Source organism: Peromyscus eremicus, chromosome 3 (assembly GCF_949786415.1).
Source record: "Peromyscus eremicus chromosome 3, PerEre_H2_v1, whole genome shotgun sequence".
NCBI classification, from domain to species: domain Eukaryota; kingdom Metazoa; phylum Chordata; class Mammalia; order Rodentia; family Cricetidae; genus Peromyscus; species Peromyscus eremicus.
In genome coordinates, this window is record NC_081418.1 from 7,241,110 (window position 1) to 7,260,222 (window position 19,113).

Genomic DNA, 19,113 nt, shown 5'->3' on the forward strand with positions numbered 1-19,113 from the left:
AGTCATTGCTTTAAGATGAACTCTTTCAGACATCTCTAGTGCCAAAGGATACAAGTCTGCTCCGCTTGCATGAGCAGCCGCGTGTCACAGGGACATGTTCCTTTGCTCTCCACCATTATGAATACTAAGTTGGTATTCATGAGTTTTTCTACATGAAAGATTCTGCAAAATAGATTTTAAAAAAGATCACTAAGTGAAAAGAGAATGGAAATCATCCCAATATCCTTTCTTAACGAAAAGAAAGATAAAAACGAAGCCTCACCATCACCCAGGATAACATACATGCATTGGAAGCACACACACACACACACACACACACACACACACACACACACACACACAAGATGAATGTGTCTTGAAGATCACCATGTTTTACTTACTAACATGAACACATCACCTCTCTCAAAAATAATAAAAAACTCAAGGTCATATTAAAACTGTCTTTGATTGAAATGTTTAAAGTTGTTAGGCCTAATTACAAAATAAGTACTATTTAGTTAATGTCCAAAATCCTAAAAATGTTTGATTTTAAGTGTTCAGGAAATGGTGATATTTATCATTGGCAACAAGCCAACAATACTTTATTTTACAGACAGGCAAAGCAGGGGAAAAAGCGAGTCAGCATATTGTCAAACTGAGGTCAGAACAGAGTGTGGATCAATGCTTCTAACAAGCTTTCTGCAAAGGTACAAATGTTTTCTGTTCTATCCAGCTCCTACCAGGTTTTCTGCGAAGGCATAATGTTTTCTGTTCTATCTAATATGGTAAACAAAGCTCTTGAAATGTGACATAAAATTTTCATTATTGCATTTAACTTTAATTATAATGCAAATCGGGCCTGTAGTTGGAAACTGTTTCGTTACAGAACTCAGATACAGAATCAAGCTTTAAGCTCCACAGTCCACGTCAGCTGTTTCTTTTTCCTTTGTAACCAATATATGATCAAGCTCTAATTTCTCCCTTTTTAAAAAAGTGGACTTTTATTAGCTTTTCCTTTTGAACTGGGAGAACAACATAGAATAACTGAAGTGAGACTTTGCTTTCAAGCAATGTGCTGGACCAGTCTCTACCCTTCCAGTTCCTCACGTACACATTGCTGTTCCTGGATCACAGTCAGGGCAAGGCCAAGGTGCTTGTGCACACACTGAGAGCAGCCGCTCTGGGCTGCTCTTTTATTTTCTAAACCTGAAAGCTTTGTGCACTCATTTTTAAATAAAGTGGTCTTTATCCAGAGTTCATGTCTGACTTCCCCCTTTTCATTCTGCTTCATAGACCATCTCTTTGAAGTAGTTTACAAAACCAAGTCATAAAAATACTGACCATGCCTATTGGTTAAATCCTTGGAGTAAACATAGTTATTATGATTGTTGTAGACTGACTTTTTAACCCCCATCAACTATCCCAATGCTCTCCTCAGGTTACCTTACCTCATCCCATTTCTTTCACTGCTGATGTTCTTCTGGACTAACTTGCCCTCTATCTCTAAAGGCCCCTCTTACTTTGTAAACTGTGGCTCAGGGACCTCACAGGCTGGACTAGCACTTTCCTTTCAGACCTTCCAAAGCCCCCATCTTCCCTTTCTCTTCCATCCTGTTACAGCCAAATGCCTTTTCTCTGTATCTCGAAACATTTCAAAGATGTCTTATGAATGCTAAGATTAATCATGACCTTAGGAGGTATTTTCCTCAGAGTCTTTGATTTCAAATCAAAGTTAATATTCAATTCTTCATGTCAGAGAGGGGTACAAGTAGACAAAGAACACCCCAACTTTTTACAACCCTTCTTATTTATCATATATGAAAAGTCATATTTGATTGAAATTACCATAACTAAACTTTGTTACAAAGCTTTCAATATTGATCTTGTTTGTGAAAATGAATTCAAATTTCTCCATTCCACCTAAATTCAGACTAGTTATCTTCATCATGTAACTGTAGCTAAAATAATTATAAGTTATCAAGACTTTATGAGACCTATAACAAAACCAAGTATTTCTGACATGTTCAGCTTAAAACAACTATTTATCTCTGACTCCACTGAGAATTCCTGTTATTTGCTGTGACTACAACAGGCTTGAATGCTGCCCTTAGTAAACAAGAACCACTCCACACAAAGAAACAGAGTACCTGGAACAGTTTCCACAGTCCAGTACACCACTGAATGTTTTACTATCATTTTCAAAGAAGTACTGGGTTTGTTCTGTGATGCAGCTCTGCTTTGACAGGGAGGCGGTGAAGTCATCCTCCTCCATCTCAACTGTGGGAGGCAAAACAAAGATCACCATTGGAGAAACCACATTTCTTAGAAGCACTGCTCACAGAGACAAATTAATGATAATGACAAACGTCTGGCAGGTTGGTTTACTGTTGAGTAATTGCCTGACAGTCATTAAAAGGTGCATGGTAAGTTTCTAAATAATAAATTAATATTTAAGCTACAAAATGCAGGCCAATGTGAACTATAAAAGTTTATAAATCACTGGAAATTAAAAGTTTTAGTATATCAAAAGTATCAGTTTGATGATCTCTTTCTTTTGCTCACACACATGCAGACACACACATGAACACACATGCTACTTCTCTTTGTGGGTTTACTAAACTGACTCGCACAATCACAAAGGGAAAAGGACTTCTGTGATGACGACCACATCAGTGCATTGACATACCTGCCTCAAGGAGTCGTGGGAATGTCAAACTCAAGAGCAACTGCTGGAGAATAGACCTGGAGTTTGAAAATGAATAATTAAGAAACATCTAGAAATTGTCCTTTACAATATTTTACATAAAAACTGAGCAGTTTTGCAAGCATAAACACATGTATACTTCATTTCATCATTTTGAGAAAAATGAATTTAACAGATACTTTTAGACATTTTGTTGTACTTCTTAAATTGTGAAAAATGTCCTACCATGGATTCTAATCAGCAGAAAAATCCATGAGGTCAAAAGAGCTTGAGACCAAAGGAGAGACATACATGAGTGCAGGATCCTACTTCATGAATGAAGGAGCCTACTACATGAGTGAAGGGGCCTACTACATGAATGAAGGAGCTTACTACATGAGTGCAGGATCCTACTTCATGAATGAAGGAGTCTACTACATGAATGAAGGAGCCTACTACATGAGTGAAGGAGCCTACTACATGAGTGAAGGAGCCTACTACATGAATGAAGGAGCCTACTACATGAGTGAAGGAGCCGACTACATGAGTGAAGGAGCCGACTACATGAGTGAAGGAGCCTACTTCATGAATGAAGGAGCCGACTACATGAGTAAAGGAGCCGACTACATGAGTGAAGGAGCCGACTACATGAGTGAAGGTGTTGGTTGTTTTTCTCTCTTTTGGGGGGCCTGCCACCCAGTTCCCAAATAAATAATCCATAGAGGCTTATTCTTAATTATAAATGCCTGATCTAAGCTTGGCTTGTTTCTTGCCAGATTTCCTTAACTTATTCTGTCTACCTTTTGCTTCTGGGCTTTTCCCATTCTCTTACTTCTGTAAATCTTACTCTTAATCTGTGGCTTGCTGTGTACCTGGGTGGCTGGCCCCTGGTGTCCTCCTCCTTCTCTGGCTACTTCTTCTCTCTTCCCAGATTTCTCCTTCTATTTATTCTCTCTGCCTGCCAGCCCCACTTATCCTTTCTCCTGCCTCGCTTATTGGCTGTTCAGATCTTGATTACACCATCAGGTGTTTTACACAGGCAAAGTAACACAGCTTCATAGAATTAAACAAATGCAACATAAACAAAAGTAATACACCTTAAAATAATATTCTATAACATGAAGGAGCCTACTACATGAGTGCAGGAGCCTACTAAGTCATATTACTGTGCAGAAGTGCTGACTCTATGGGGGAGAATATCAACATTTGCTGCACAAACTTTTATATCATGAATTTTCTTTTTATTTTAGTTATTAAAACTCCATGGCACAATAAAGACATACAAACAAAAATCACTATCTGAACTTTCGGCTTGAGATTAATCTGTAATGTGGCATACATAAAATTACATGGAGAAACAATACATTCTAGTTCTATAATAAATGGTAATTGAACCAAATTTTTATACAGAATATTCTGGAACTTTATTTAGTTAAGTGGCAGTAACAGAGATTTTAGCCAGAAAATGGACAAAGGCAATAATTTCAGGGTTATTATAATATAAAGAATATATACTTATAACATATTAACATATAAATAACACTATTGTAAAATAACATTTTTTAGGAAAACTTGGGTTTTTAAAATTTGAAATATTTTTGTGACTTTAGTAAAATAATATGAGCTTGATTTTATCACCCAAATCCTTAATACTCAATGGCTATTATAGATCAGTAAATATGAAATATGGCTGAGCCAGTTCAGAAGCATGAGGTACAACTCCAGAAAGATAGGTAGCCAGGAAACAAGTAGAGGGCAAGGGAAGGAGAGAAGGAATCCTAGACACAGGTGTGGAGTGGCCTGGGGGACCAGAGTGTGATTCCCACACTCACTCCTACAGTGTCACACCAGTTTAAATGTTTGGACTTCACAGGTAGAAGGCGATGCTACATGAAGGGGATGGAAAAGCCATCCCAAGGAGGAAGAGGAGTCACTTTAATATGAGGCTTCCGACATTGTGCCAATATTGTATTCATATAGAAAAAGCAGTTACCATGTCTTAAATTGCATCAATATGCACATTTTATTTGTATATTAAAGATAATAAATCATGTTTTATCAATATTCTTAGAATTTAAGGATTAAGTATAATATTAAAAAATACAAATTCAGCTGGGCAGTGGTGACACATGCCTTTAATCCCAGCACTCGGGAGGCAGAGGCAGGCAGATCTTTGTGAATTTGAGGCCAGCCTGGTCTACAGAGTGAGTTCCAGGACAGCCAGGGCCACACAGAGAAACCCTGTCTCACAAAACTGAAAAATAAACAAACAAACAAACAATTTCAGAGTTCTAACTGGACTACAGAATAATCTAGTCAAAAACCCACACCTAGGGAGGATATAGGCCCCGGGCAAATTTTATATTGTTGTGTAGCTAAATAAATGTTCTGTCAAACTCTTCTAGGCATCTGTGCTTATATCTATAGACAACTGCTATTCTCAGCTTCAACCTGAGAAGCTCTTCTTTACATTGAATTGCAGTGAATGCAAAAACTACTGGCTCCTCAAGATGCTGAGAATAAGGAACAGTTGAGTGTTTAGGCCTGCACGGGATATTTCTCTCACCCTCTCTCAGGTTTAGGGAATACCATGGAAGAGGAGGCTAAATGAATCTAACCGCTGGAAAACGGAAAGTTTTACAACGTGCTGTCTGTGGACCTGGCATAGCCATGGACAAATAACTCATGCAGGGCCTGCACAAGACTGGCCCTATTGGAAACTAGTCATGGCTAGAGGAGGGATCTTGGGGTCCCACCCCTCCATACTAAACTATTGGTTACTGATGGATTATAGGAGAAGGGGTGTCATTATCCTCAGATGTGTACCCACTGGTGAGCCCATAATCCCTCAGCTGGCTTTTGTGAGCTCAGTGGATCACAAAACAAAAAGATGACAAGATGGTTAAGGGGTTTGTAGGGGAGGGGGAGGGGGGAGGCGGAGGGGGAGGAGGAGGGGGAGGGGAATAAAAGAGGGTGGAATCAAAATGCATCCTGTACATATAAGAAATCACCAAGACAAATTTAGGTTCCAAAAAGTCTCTGAAGAGGGTGAAATTTTCTTGAACTTATCAGTATTTTCATATAGAAATTTGAAAAGTATATTTCATATGATCATTTAGAAAAACTACTAATATTTCTAACATGTTCATAGGAAAGAATAATACCCATAATACACAAAATCCATACTTTAATAACATTTTTCTTTCATTTAGAATAAAACAAAACACTTGACTTACCAAGCAGCAGCTGTGGCCCACCAGCCAATCTGCAGTATATCTGCAATTGATGGCTGTAAAATATAAAATATATATCAAGAATTCATTACATCAGTCTACACTGGCAAAGGTGCCCCCTGAGAGGAAGCAGTTCAAGCACAGGCTTTACTGACCACGTATGCTGAACGATGTCCTGCCCCTTGCTTTGGAGCAGCCCCTGGATCACACACTGACTGATAGTCATATGATTTATTGAATGCATAAAGTGATATATTAACCAGGTGTCTCATCAAGCTTGGATCAATCTCTCCAAAAAATCGTCCAATCTGGAAAAGAAAAGAGATATTCAGTAGTTTCAAATTTAAAACAACATCAGCATCTGAATCAATACAGCTAAAAAAAACACTATCTGAGAAACTGAACTAAAAAACCAGTTTGTAAAATTGAGTAGATGAGAAACTGCCTCTGGCAATGTGGAAAAATCAAAATGAAATTAGGCACTCTCATTATTCAGGGGCTCTCTGTGGTTTTATATTTGTGGGAGGAATGAATACCCAGCCCACTTCTAAGCACAATGAGGTCACAATTAGATGTCCCCTGGTGAGAAGAATGGGGTTAGAAGCAGGAGAGGAAGAAACAGAGTTGCAGTCCTTTGGGTTAAGATTCCAATAGAGGACCATAGTTAATAATGTTTAATTGTATACCAGAAATCACCAAAGGGTAAATTTTGGTTCTCTTCCCACAGAAGAGAAAGCAATTGAGATGATAGATACTTTAGCTAGCTTGACTTATAGTAATAACCACATATAAAAACATCTTACACCTACATGCTTTCCATGATAAACAGCACTAAAAAACCAAATATCTTCTGGAGAAGGGAAGAGTACTGTAAATTGTAGTAGGTAGCCATTCCAGCTTTGATCTGGAAGTTCCAACCCCTCTACCCAATCCAGAATGATGCCATGGTAATCACCATCATCCTACACTTCTTGCCATAATTTTAGACAATCTTACCCATTACTCTAAGACTTGCTACAGAACCTACAGTTAGTCTAACTGAGATTTAACTATCTGAGTTTTCTCACAGTACCCAACAGAGATAACATCACCCCCTAAACAGCAGGAAGCAATTCTATGAAAATGACACCCCTTCTCCCTTAGATTTCATAATTCTCAGGGTTATAGATGATGGTTATAGGGTTGGGGTGGAAGAAAATATTAGACTCAATATTCTAAAAAAAAATGGGGGGGGAAGAAGAAATGGAATGGATAGGTATAAGATATTATGGTAGATTATTGTATATACTAGTAAAAAAATTTAGTAAAATAGCAGCCTTAGATAATTTGCACTGTAATTTGCACTGTTATGGATTCTTATATGTTGATACAAATGTAAACTATTTTATATTTTATATTCCTGTTTAAGATAATTTGGATATTGATACAAATACAGAACTATATTTGTTATAATGTACATATATTTCTACTCATTTGAAATATTTGTATACTGATACAAATGTAAATTTATATCTGTCATACTTTATGTATGTTCTACTTCTGTTTAGGATATTCGGTATATTGATATATATTTAAGATTATTGTCATATTGCATATCGCACTATATATTCCTACCTCTGTTATAAATATCTTGTGTATTGTCACAATTTTGAAGTCATCATTCTTTACCATACATTTGCTTATAGACTGTTTACCTTGTTTACGTGAAGCCTTAGTCCTTAGATTATTTCGGTAGATAAGACTTATAGATTTATAGTTACCTATGCTTGTCATCTCTATAGTTACATTAGTTAGGTTATCCAGATTTTCAGATACATAGGTCAGATGGACAGGTAATCTTCAAACACTTCAAAGACCTAGAGAATATGGCATTTAAATAACTTAGAATTCTGTTGACGTGAGACACAATTGCTCCTGGCTGCACCCGAGAGAATGTTGGGCTTCTAAGACATTTCCATTTGGAAGTTTGTCTTCTTGGCACAAAATGGCCTACTGGGCAAAGAACTGCCCTTGCCTCGACGGCTGACAGTATGAATACAACGCTGTCCTTTCTGGACAAGCGGGACACAAGGAAAGCGACCACTGTACTCTGCCAAGACAGGGTAAGATGGTCTTTCAGAATTCCTGCTTCTGAAAATGGTCTGTCAGATACTCTAGGCCTGTAGCCAATTTGAATGCACTAACAATGCTGAGAAATGTTAGGTGACTGTTCAGGCTGCCAGCTGTCTCAGTCTACTCTTGCAAGATTCCCAAAAGTTGCTTGCATCCTTCTACCATTTCTCAGGTACCATTATATTCCTTCTCAGGTCTTTGATGGGATTGAAAACTAACAGTTATAGTTACAACTTTATATATATATATATATATATATATATATATATATATATATATATACACACACACACACACACACACATATATAATATCTTAGAACATATTAAGTATTAGATTCAGGTTCTTTAGGATAGGACACCTTTTGGAATGATCTTTGTAACATGCCCTTTACCTATGCTCTATATTTCTCTGGATTTTAGTATGTGTTTCTTGCTTGATATTGTTTGCATTGGTTGTAGTTCCATCTTATCTAGGTCATTATCCCTCATTATTCCTGGACAATATTGATAACCATTCCTTTGTATATAGTCTTGTATTAGGTTAGAACCTTCTTATTTAGACAAAAAGGGGGAGATGTAGTGGGTAGCCATTCCAGCTTTGATCTGGAAGTTCCAACCCCCATTGAGACTTCGGCAACTGTCACACCTACAAGGTGGGGCCAAGGGAGGCGCCTGGAGACCCAAGATCTGGATGGGCCAGCGCTCTGTTCCGGGAGCCTGGACGGTGGAGGTGGGCCAAGCAGAGCTCCAGAGAACACCACTGGACTGCGATACACCTTCCCCAGACCCCGCAACCTACCTATCCCTTAATTTGTAAGTTACGCCATTAAATAAATCTCCTTTTAACTACGTGGAGTGGCCTTAATAATTTCACCAATAGTAAATGAGGAGGGTAGGACTAAAAACCTACCCAGCAGGCTGTCATGAACTGTGAGCCTCAGAAAAAGGGCAGTACATACTCCTAGCTTTAGCAGATAAGTTATGGTTAGTCAGAAGAAAGGCTAGTGTTAGGAACTCTTGGTATATTTTAAACAGAAAACCTAGATATATAGATCCAGAATTAATAGTCTCTTATGGTCAGTTTGCAAATTTTGGTCTAGAAATTACATCTGTCCATATGATGACTTAGATATTTTAAAATCTCCAACTATGTGCATTAACGGTGACTACCATTATCTAAGAGTAAAATCAATTACAAAAGGAGAGCTGATTTACTATCTAGAATGCTTTGGTTTACATTCTATTACTTTTGAAGATTTCTTTTGTGACAAAAATTGAACAACTCATCAATTTCTAAACATCTAAAGGGGTTTACTGATTTTAATCCTAGAAAGCACATTGGAAACTGAACTTCTTCTCCCTTACTCCAGGTCCATACCTGATTAGTATAGTCATCGTGGTTGGCCATCAGAAGAAAGCCGCCGTCATCTAGAATTACACAATCCATTACCTAGGAGCAGAGAGCAACAGGTAAGTGCGAATGTCAAGGCTAGCATGCTGCTCCATCATTGCTCCAGAGTATACAGATAAGCTGAGCAACAGCAATAGGGACATTTCAATAACTACATCTTCTCCAGATAAAGTGAACTCTGGAGACTCTAATCTTACACATGTACGCACACGTTCATGTCAAGCCTCCAGGTTTAATAATCTGTTACCAGCTATCTACCTACCAGTGTTAACTGTCTGGACAAATCTCAAGAGAGATTCAGCCAAGCCTTTTAAAACTGCAAGGTCCTCTAAGGATCCAAGATGCTGGATAGACCAGCATATTTAATACCACAAAAATTTGTTATTTTAAACCTAATATTAACAAGAAACTATTTATATTTTTATTTACTATATTTCATAGACTAGGGAAAAATCAAGGAGTAAATATGAGAAACTATTTTACATTACCTTGTTAAAAATACTTAGTTGGATAAATGGGAGATTTATACAAGAAGGCAAAAGAGAATGTGCTCATAGATGAGAAAAGAAATTTCCACCTGGTTTAAGTGTGTGAAAATTTAATAGCTTATGTTGAACAAAATCATGATAAAAATATCGTTTTCAAAGTTGGAAACACAATGTGCTATGTTCCTGCATCCAAACAGTTTGCTGAAACATTTTCTCTAAAGCAGCTATTTAACAACAGGGTCTATGGGAAAGTAAATAAACTCTAAAAGAATAAAAGGTTTGGCTTATAATTTCACAGAAGCAGGAGTCATCAGAAAGCCAGAAATCTCCTTTTCCTGTGGCAGTCCCGGACACAAATGGAGTAGGTAGTCACGTATCTTCCTCTTCAGTTCCTGGTTTTTTAGCATCCTACTTAGAGCACCTTCAGGTCCTTCCCAAAGTTGGCTCACGGTTTCTTTCTCAGCTTTGCAGAGAGATGACACAAGGTATGACCTAACCCTTCCAAGTCTACCTTCAGCATTTAGTTCACATCCCCTGTCCCCTTCAGTATTGTGAAAATTCACAGAAAGGACAAAGGTTGAGGGCAGACTGCATTTGAAACCAATACTGTGCTTAGAAACTTCTTGAAAAATAAATAAAGTTGAAGATATTCAAAAGACTCCATCTTCACCAATACTAAACAGAACATGATCCACTTGGACATGACTCTTCTCCTTCCTTAAGATATAAATGTTTTCTGAAGAAGCATTTACAGCACCTGTATTAATCAGTTTTCTACAGAATGTGTTAGCATTAGATCAAAAGTCCTGGATCTTTTGAATCATCGACATTATTATTATTCAGTAAGCAAGAGAAACAAAAACACTCCAGTCAAATTTATTTTAAAGAGTTTTCTTACATCACTGTTTCTTTTGCAGTCACAAACTGGACCAGCACACTAAAATAAAAAAAAAAAGAAAAAAAAGAATTAATCACCATTTCACAGTTTTAAATCAGTTGAATTTAATAACTACTTTTTATAATAAGACAGTGTGGAATATTTTTATCAGGTCTAAATAAGAGTAAATAATTATAGTTTATAGGGGAAAAGATACTAGTTTCCTCTTTAAAAAAGAAAATATCACTCAATATGTATCTGTATGAACATTTCAAGTTGTCAGCCGGAACTGATTTCATTTCATTGCCTAGGAAAACACAAATGTTGAAAACTGGAATGCCCATTTCTATTTAAGTATTAGAAGTATATTAGAAATTTATTTTGCCACTACATAAGGATCATTTTTACTTATGTGGACTTTGAAAATATTAATCATCATAGTTTAATAACTGTGAAAAAAATCTTACCGGATCCCTGATTGAAGTTTTGGTAAAATTTTCTATCCAGGAATTTATGTCAATTTTAATTCCCACAACTGAAAAATATAATGTAAATTAATTTGAAGTCATAATTTCTATAATATTATCTTTATAATGTAACAACTTAGACAATTTATAAACTAGCTAATAAATTTGATAATCAATATAAGATTTTTTTTTTTTTTACAGAGGTACGGTTTTTGGAGTCATTAAGAAATAGTGCTTGTAATCTTAAACTAGCCCATAAACTGTATTTTACATTTCAAGGAATTTTTTAAAAATAGCCACCACCTGGCTGTCAAATTAATTAACAGTATTACTTAGAAAATGTGAGTGTTGATCTCAAAAACATGCTATCATTTGAGCAGTACATATAAAACGTTTCTCTAACCCTGCCAGTTTAAGCATCAGATTCCTAAGAGACATTTGTTGAAAGAGCAGGCAGATGAGTTTATGAGATATTGGGAGAGGTGGGGAGAGGTGGGGAACAGTGAGAAGAAGCTGAGGGAATAAGTGATAAGTGGCAAGTCAATTAGCAATTGAGTGAAAGGCAAAGGAGCCAGGAAATAATGGAGTGACTCCTAGTAGTTGAACCACAGATAGGTAACATGGTTCCCAGGAGCCGAAACACTGCTTCTCCCCCTTTTCCATCTGCTCTCTAAATATAACTGCAAACAATACTGAGTCATATAATGAAAAACGCCACTGTGCTGGATTTTGTTTTACTGTATTCACTCACTCAGCCCACTTCTAGTTCTCATTTGTACTGTTCTGTTTTGGTTGCCCAGTTGATTTAATTTGTTTTCCAAATAGTTGAACAATTTTAGACAGATCCAGCTCTAATTGTTTTCAGCAGCTACATAGTAGTCTAGTATACAGGTATGTAAATGTAAGTTCATGTTTAAATGATTATAAGTATGTACAGCCTTGACACAAATCTTCCATGTATTTGAGACTAGGATATACTGACAGAGTAGCATTGTCGATCTATCTCAGAAATAAAATTTTGATCTTCTGAATAAATGTTTCCAGGTTATGAGGAAATGTAATGTCTTATTTAACCTTGGCCACATGTATCCACGACGTATGCTTACCTGCAGGCTTAAGAAGTTTTCCTTGGATATACAGCTCTACAGCTTTGCTTACCATGATGCCAGATTCATATGCACCGGGGCCACTTTCTGAAAGAAAAGCAAACAGACTAATCTAGATGAACCATCATTCTGAGCCTTTGAATGGTGCATTCTGCTTATAAAGAGGTTTCAGTTTTCTCTTTTCTTTTGGAATATACCAAAGAAATCTGACTGATCATGAGTTGGTTTTTATGTATTTATTTACTGACAGGAATTACTCAACTTCATTTCATCCACTTCCATAATATGATGGATACATGCCCAATCACAATTGTGGAATATTTCGAAATGTTGGAGGGAATTGGAAAGAAAGATCTTGGAGTCACAAAACAGGCTTTGTCTTTTTAAGATGTATGTCTGTGGATATAACTCTGAAACCTTATGGATTTCAGTTTCCTCATTTGTAAAACGAGAGTAATAAAGTAACTATGTACATAGATAGTGAATGGTTGAACAAAAATAGTTTTCTTCAGGGGGAGGAACAAAGAAACATATAAATTATATTAAAAGATGGACAATTTTTTATAGATAGCAAATTATACAATTAACATAGATAAGATACAATTCATTACTATACACCAACTTATTTCACTCATCAGCCACATTTGAATGCAGTAGTTGAAATACATGGGATTAGCCCCATATGTTTCTACTTAGTGCGCATGCCTGCAGAAGATGCCAGGTCTGCATTGCTGCAGGACTTCTTGCTGTGTATGCATTAGATTTCTTCAACTAAATGCATGTTTCTTTTCTGTTTTCCCAATCTCCTGTACATATTATATACTCAATAATGACCATTCTAGGCAATTAACAAAATATATTGATTTGAAGGGAGAGGCACCAGGTGTAACAGTTGTTTAAGATTTAAAAGGAACTGAGACATTGAATTCCAAAGAATACTCACTGTTAAAGTAGGGCGCAGTGAAAACATAGTTATCATTATCGAGGCTCCGCTTGTAGAAGCTGTCCTCATATGTCTCTGGGTTTTCTTGCCAATTTTCTCCAGCCCTAGGGAGGAAATGGTTCTCATCATTTATATTCCTTAATGTACATGATAACCTGAATTCCTTTTGTGGAAATACAGCTCTACAGATATATCTACTATTCAGGTACGCCTAAGGGTCAGGTATGGATAGTGTAACTGGTACTTATTACTAAGCAATGCATCAGCATACTAAGAATAAGAAAAGCTGACTCTCAGTTGAGAAACTATGGATAAATCAGTTAACTAATATTAATAAGCCTTGGCACCTATTCATCCCACTGCAGGAACTGTTCTTAAGACAACGAGAGATATGAGTCATGAAAGAGCAATGTAAGCAAGGATGTGCTACACTAACACCGCTCTAAGTCCTCACTATGCTCATTATGCTCATACAGCCCAGTTGGACTCTTTCTACAAAGAGGAATATCTCTTTCAACCTCTCTTAAACTTTGTAATGAATTTATATATACAAATATGACTAGCAACTGCCATTGAAACACCTTATAATAATATTGCCCAGGGAAATGGAATATTTTATTAATATAAACACTTTAAACAATACTGCAATTTAATCTACTAACAATGATCAGTTTTCCCAAAGAATAGCTTCCTTACATGGCAACATCCAGGCCCTTGGCACAGGCTGTTGCAACGAACTTATTTTTACAGATGTTACTTGAACTTACTCTTTGGGATAAACTCTTGTAATCCCACCATCCGTCACCACAAAGCGTGCTTTCACTCCTTTGCTAAAATAGAAGATAAAAGGATGTTAGAAAAAGTAAGCTTTAAGATGCTGAGCTAGGTGTTCGTGATAGAAAAGAAATCAAGGCAACCAAGTTACACATCAACACACACAATGACAGGTGAAGAATCTAGGAAATGAAGCTCTCACTGTCGGTATACTTCAGAGTCATCTTAGAAGAAAGAAGGGTGGAGCTGTCATCTGACGATGATGAGCAGGGATACAGAGGACATCCACAGAGAGAGAAAAGAGAAAGCTAGTCTAGGCCCTGGAGTTTGCGAGGAAGGAATAAGACAAAGAGAGGGAAGTCATAGGCAGTTCATCCTCCAGCATGAGGTTCTTAAAGGGACAGCTTGCAAGTGGTTTCGAAATTCATGCTTAAGAACTGCCCCTCCCCACCTCTTCAGGTGGGATTTGATCTATGCCAAGGATGACCTTACGCCTGTGCTGCCCCTGCCTCTGTTCCTAGATGCTGAGATTATAGTCATGGGCCAGCATACCCGTCTCCAAGCTCCATCTTTTTCTTTACATTAAAACACTTTAGAAAGAGGACTGGGGCAGGAATGCCGTGTAGAGGCAAGAGCCTTGGAACTGGGACCAGGAAGGAAAGCGCCAAAGGCACAAAACGCAGCTGAAATATGCTATTTTAGGACCTCGATTATGAAGAAGAGAGGTAAACACGCTCAGAAGAAGTATCTAGTTGAGTGGCTGACTGGAAACGCATGGAGGGGAGATTGTGAATGAGAACCACCCTGCAAACTCTCTATCATTGAGAGATTATAAGATTATAGAAGAGAGCAGCACGTGCCAGTAGAAAGGCAATTAAACATTCACTAGAAAACCTACTTTACCACAAACACACATACACAAACTTGTTGATTAAATATGTTTTAGCCATATTAACATATAATGCTCACATATGGCCAATATAACCACTGAATTATGCTCACAACTGAAAATGCAAATTATCAACAATTATAAAATGATTCCCTGAGAAATCATTTCTAAAGTTAAATAACTAACTGAATTTATGAGGCCCATTATCTAAACATTTCCCAGGGAGATGTGAAACTGAAATGCAATATATATATATTAACAAGAACAAATACTTACATATTTTTCTGCTTACTCCAGTAATTTTGGACAAGTTCATTTGTAAAACCAGCATCCAACAAGATTCTATTAATCAAATCTGTATTACCTAACACAGAAAAATGATATCTTTAATTAAACTCACATAGATTTTTTAAATTCAAATAATAATAAAAATATATTTACTGTTTTCAAAACCAGTTGAGTAGATATGCAGGAGTATTCCATATATATTGTGTATTTTCTTTATCATTAATCTTACCTTATATATTGGGGACATGAATGAATTAGTATTACAAATGCCAATTACTAATAAGAGAAAATGCTTTATGGAAAGACATCTGACTCCTGGACATGCCAAGGAAGCTGCACCTATGAAAGCTAAACATAACGTTGCCTGGCCAAGAATCGTACAAAGACATTAACAGTTGATGTGCCAACATGGATGGGGGAATTTTATGAGGCCCCAGTGATGATGAAGAACTCTAGACAGTTGATGACTGCTGAGACATGGAGAATCAGACTTCTCCAGGGACAAGGTCCCTGATGGGCTATCCAATTCCTAGTGGTCATCCTTAAACACATATACATATGAACAACACTAAATGGACACAGAGGTTGTATGTGGGATTTGTATTTGCATATATATGTACATATATGTACAGATTTGCACATTTAAAATATATATCTTAAATATTTATGTATACAAATATGTATATATGTATACTCATGTATATATATTTGAATATATACTTAACATGTATTCATACATATGTGACATTAGTAATTGAAAAGGAAAAGGTCATGACTTGAGAGGGAGTTGGGGTGGGAGGCATTGGAAGGCAGAAAGGCAGGGTTGGAAAGGATTTGAATATAGCACTCTTGTATGCAACTCTCAGGAAAAAACTTAAACAAAAATAAATGATAGATGAAAATTAAAAAAGACATCTGCATTATGACATTTTTGGAAACAATGAAAAAATATTCTTTTTTCTATGTTTTGTTTGGTTATGTAGCTTAATATGGTAGTTCCACACCATGATAACATATATATATATATGTATATATATACACATACATATATATATATATGCAATATACATGCTCATAAGTAGATAGGATTATTAACTGAAATTACCAAGTAAAAATATGAAACAAATATGTCACTGTCTACTTTCACCTTTTTTAAATAAGGAAAAGATACTTTAATTCTACCACATTCCACAGTTGAACATAATATCAGACCATACATTTGACTTCTTGAAAACTCCTATAAATGTCCATTTTTGTGTTTGTTTTGGAGTAGGGGAAAGGGGTAGAGTTATCCTATACTAGCACTATTCCAAAATTGTATTTTTGAATGCAGTAATATCAGCTCAAGAGCACAGGCTTTCGGCTGTCAATTCTGTAATAACTGAAGAGCATGCCTGTCCAAGTTCAGAGGCAACAGAAAGAATAAAAAATGAGAACCCAAGATCAAAGAGCATATCTTATTCACTTTGCCTCCTGTGGCTTGTCTGCTCTCAGGATGTGAATCCTTGAGGAAACCTACAGGTACTTTCTTCTCACACTCATGATAAAACCTCATCTGACTCCAATGAGGAATGTACGGTCTTCGCTAATATCTGATTGATGTAAGAGGCGGGGCGGGTGGGAGAGGGGAGACAGAACAACTCAGTTGGGTTTTTGACATAACAGTTCGAGAGGGAGAGGCAGCTTTGAGGAGGAGGCCGCAAGAGAAGGACTCTTGATAACTAATAGAAATGCTTTGTTTAGCCTTTCATAATAGAAATAATTGCCTTTTAAAAGGGAAAAGGAAAAGAGAAATACAAGGAGGAAGTGAATGTTTCATCTATGTTCTTTTTTCAAATTCTATTTATTGGGATAAATTTCATGTGTATTTGCTTCCCTCCCTTACTTCTCACTTGAGTTGTTCCTGGTGGAATTCTTACAAGTCATTTTTAGGATGAAAAATTTTTTATTATTAAATATTTAAAAGTCTAGAACCTTCGTATCTGAACCAAATCTTAAGGAATTAATGATGTAGATTTATCAGAGAGACAACTATGATAGTTAAAATTAATTATTAAAGCTGTCTCCATCTCTACCACATTTGTCTCATAAGGTATGCAACTACAGAAGTATATTTTTTAGACAAAGTTGCTTGTGATCAAACTAAGTCATAAGGAAAGAAAACTATTAAGTGATTATTCTTTATACTCTATTCATAAGAAAAATAAATTTGAAGATATAACATATTCAAAGAACATGCACTATGTTTTTCTCTATATAGCAAGTGCATTGTAATGAAAATCTCCAATAGATGATGCAAACCAAATTTTAAAATTTGATAGGAACTAGGGTGAGCATACCACTTAACTGCTTTCAAGTACTGACTACCTTGCTTTGAGAACCTGATTTCACTTAATAACGAAGTGACATTGCTATATTATAAAACGTTAAGGACCAAATTGCTGCATATTACCATTAACATTCATGTAGTAAATAAATCAGCCCACCAATAAGCTGATAAGATCATCCTGAGATTTGATCATATAAACCAAGCTGACCACTTTAGACACAAGCACCGAGGCAGGTACTACAAGTTCATCAATACTTACAAGAAGGGTTATTTGGAGTTTTTCTATCAATAAATTCATTGAAATTTAAAAGAAATTCAGTATTATTATCCGAGAGTTTAAGGTCATTGCAGTATTCTCTGAAAAACAAGATTTGAATATTTAAGATATTGAAATCAAAACCTTACAACTTTACAGTTTGCAGAAACAGTATTTATTGGTTGTATGGCTTTGCAATTTTGTGATTGAGCTTGTTCCCACCCACCCACCCACCCCACATTGTTTTCTCTCTCAAACAGAACTGCTAGTGAGTGGTAAGACCATAGACAGCACATATTCACTGCCTGGTCTCTGGAGAGTGGGTGCTCAATACAAATGTATTTGCTAAAATAGCATGGTAAATTGTGGCTTTTATCAATTTCATATTAAGACAAATTCAAAATATTTATTCACTATAATATTAATAAGCTCATCATATATTATCATACTTTTCCATAATAATCTATATGTTAAGATTAAAAAACCATGGCGATGTTTTACATATTTACAAATATCTTAAATTCTTGACTTATTTTGAGGGCCATTAAGAAAATATGTTCTCAAAAATAGACTTAGAAAAAAAGGGATCTTGGCTTGTTTGTTTGATTTTTGGTGGTTTTGAGGTGGGTCGTACTATGTGGCCCTGAAATTTGCTGTGTAGTTGAGGTTGGCCTCCAACTTGGAGCAATCCTCCTACTTCTGTCTTCCTGCATCCTGGGATAACAAACAGGCTTCCATCTCTATCACACTCTGCAAGACAGGATTACTGTAATAGTCTTTTCACTAATGTAACTATTGATAACTATAACTTACTAGTAATTTTTTGATTATATGTAAGTGATTTTAAAATGTCAATAAACTTTTATATTCTATTATATTAAAAGCCAATGTTCTACCTTGTACTTTGGATGAATTTATAATATCATAAATTGATTCCTTAGAAAAATAATTTTTAGGCATAATTTCTGCATCATCATTTATAAAACTCAAATCAATAATATCACCACAGAACTCACCAAATAATGCAGATCTGTATTAGGATGCTGCCATGCTTATAGTAGTAGATATAATTTCCTCCGAATCTGACTTTTGCTTACAAGCTTATAGACTATGCAACAGTGATTTCAAGTAATTTCTGGAAAATCTCTGCTGAGTGCCTAACCATGAGTGGTGTGGGTCGTCTGTCATTTGTTCACATGAAACAGCACTTTTTAAAGCAAAGAGAAGATGGCACCTCTCAGGCTCCTCATTCAGTTGCACAGTGCTTTCCTTTGAG

General features: G+C 36.3%; 1 protein-coding gene across 2 annotated transcripts in view; it reads right to left on the bottom strand.

Annotated features, from left to right (window-relative positions):
- Cacna2d1 (calcium voltage-gated channel auxiliary subunit alpha2delta 1) overlaps window positions 1-19,113 on the bottom strand; it is a 440,143-nt gene that overhangs the window by 11,187 nt on the left and 409,843 nt on the right. For both annotated transcript variants that reach the window (XM_059257264.1, XM_059257263.1), the window contains exons 24-36: window positions 17,841-17,938; window positions 15,241-15,328; window positions 14,069-14,131; window positions 13,302-13,405; window positions 12,359-12,445; window positions 11,253-11,320; window positions 10,807-10,845; window positions 9,388-9,459; window positions 6,051-6,203; window positions 5,899-5,951; window positions 2,666-2,721; window positions 2,127-2,256; window positions 53-162 (exon numbers count right to left, since the gene is read on the bottom strand). In XM_059257264.1, coding sequence (XP_059113247.1) covers window positions 53-162; window positions 2,127-2,256; window positions 2,666-2,721; window positions 5,899-5,951; window positions 6,051-6,203; window positions 9,388-9,459; window positions 10,807-10,845; window positions 11,253-11,320; window positions 12,359-12,445; window positions 13,302-13,405; window positions 14,069-14,131; window positions 15,241-15,328; window positions 17,841-17,938 — 1,121 coding nt within the window. The remainder of the gene's footprint in view (window positions 1-52; window positions 163-2,126; window positions 2,257-2,665; window positions 2,722-5,898; window positions 5,952-6,050; window positions 6,204-9,387; window positions 9,460-10,806; window positions 10,846-11,252; window positions 11,321-12,358; window positions 12,446-13,301; window positions 13,406-14,068; window positions 14,132-15,240; window positions 15,329-17,840; window positions 17,939-19,113) is intronic.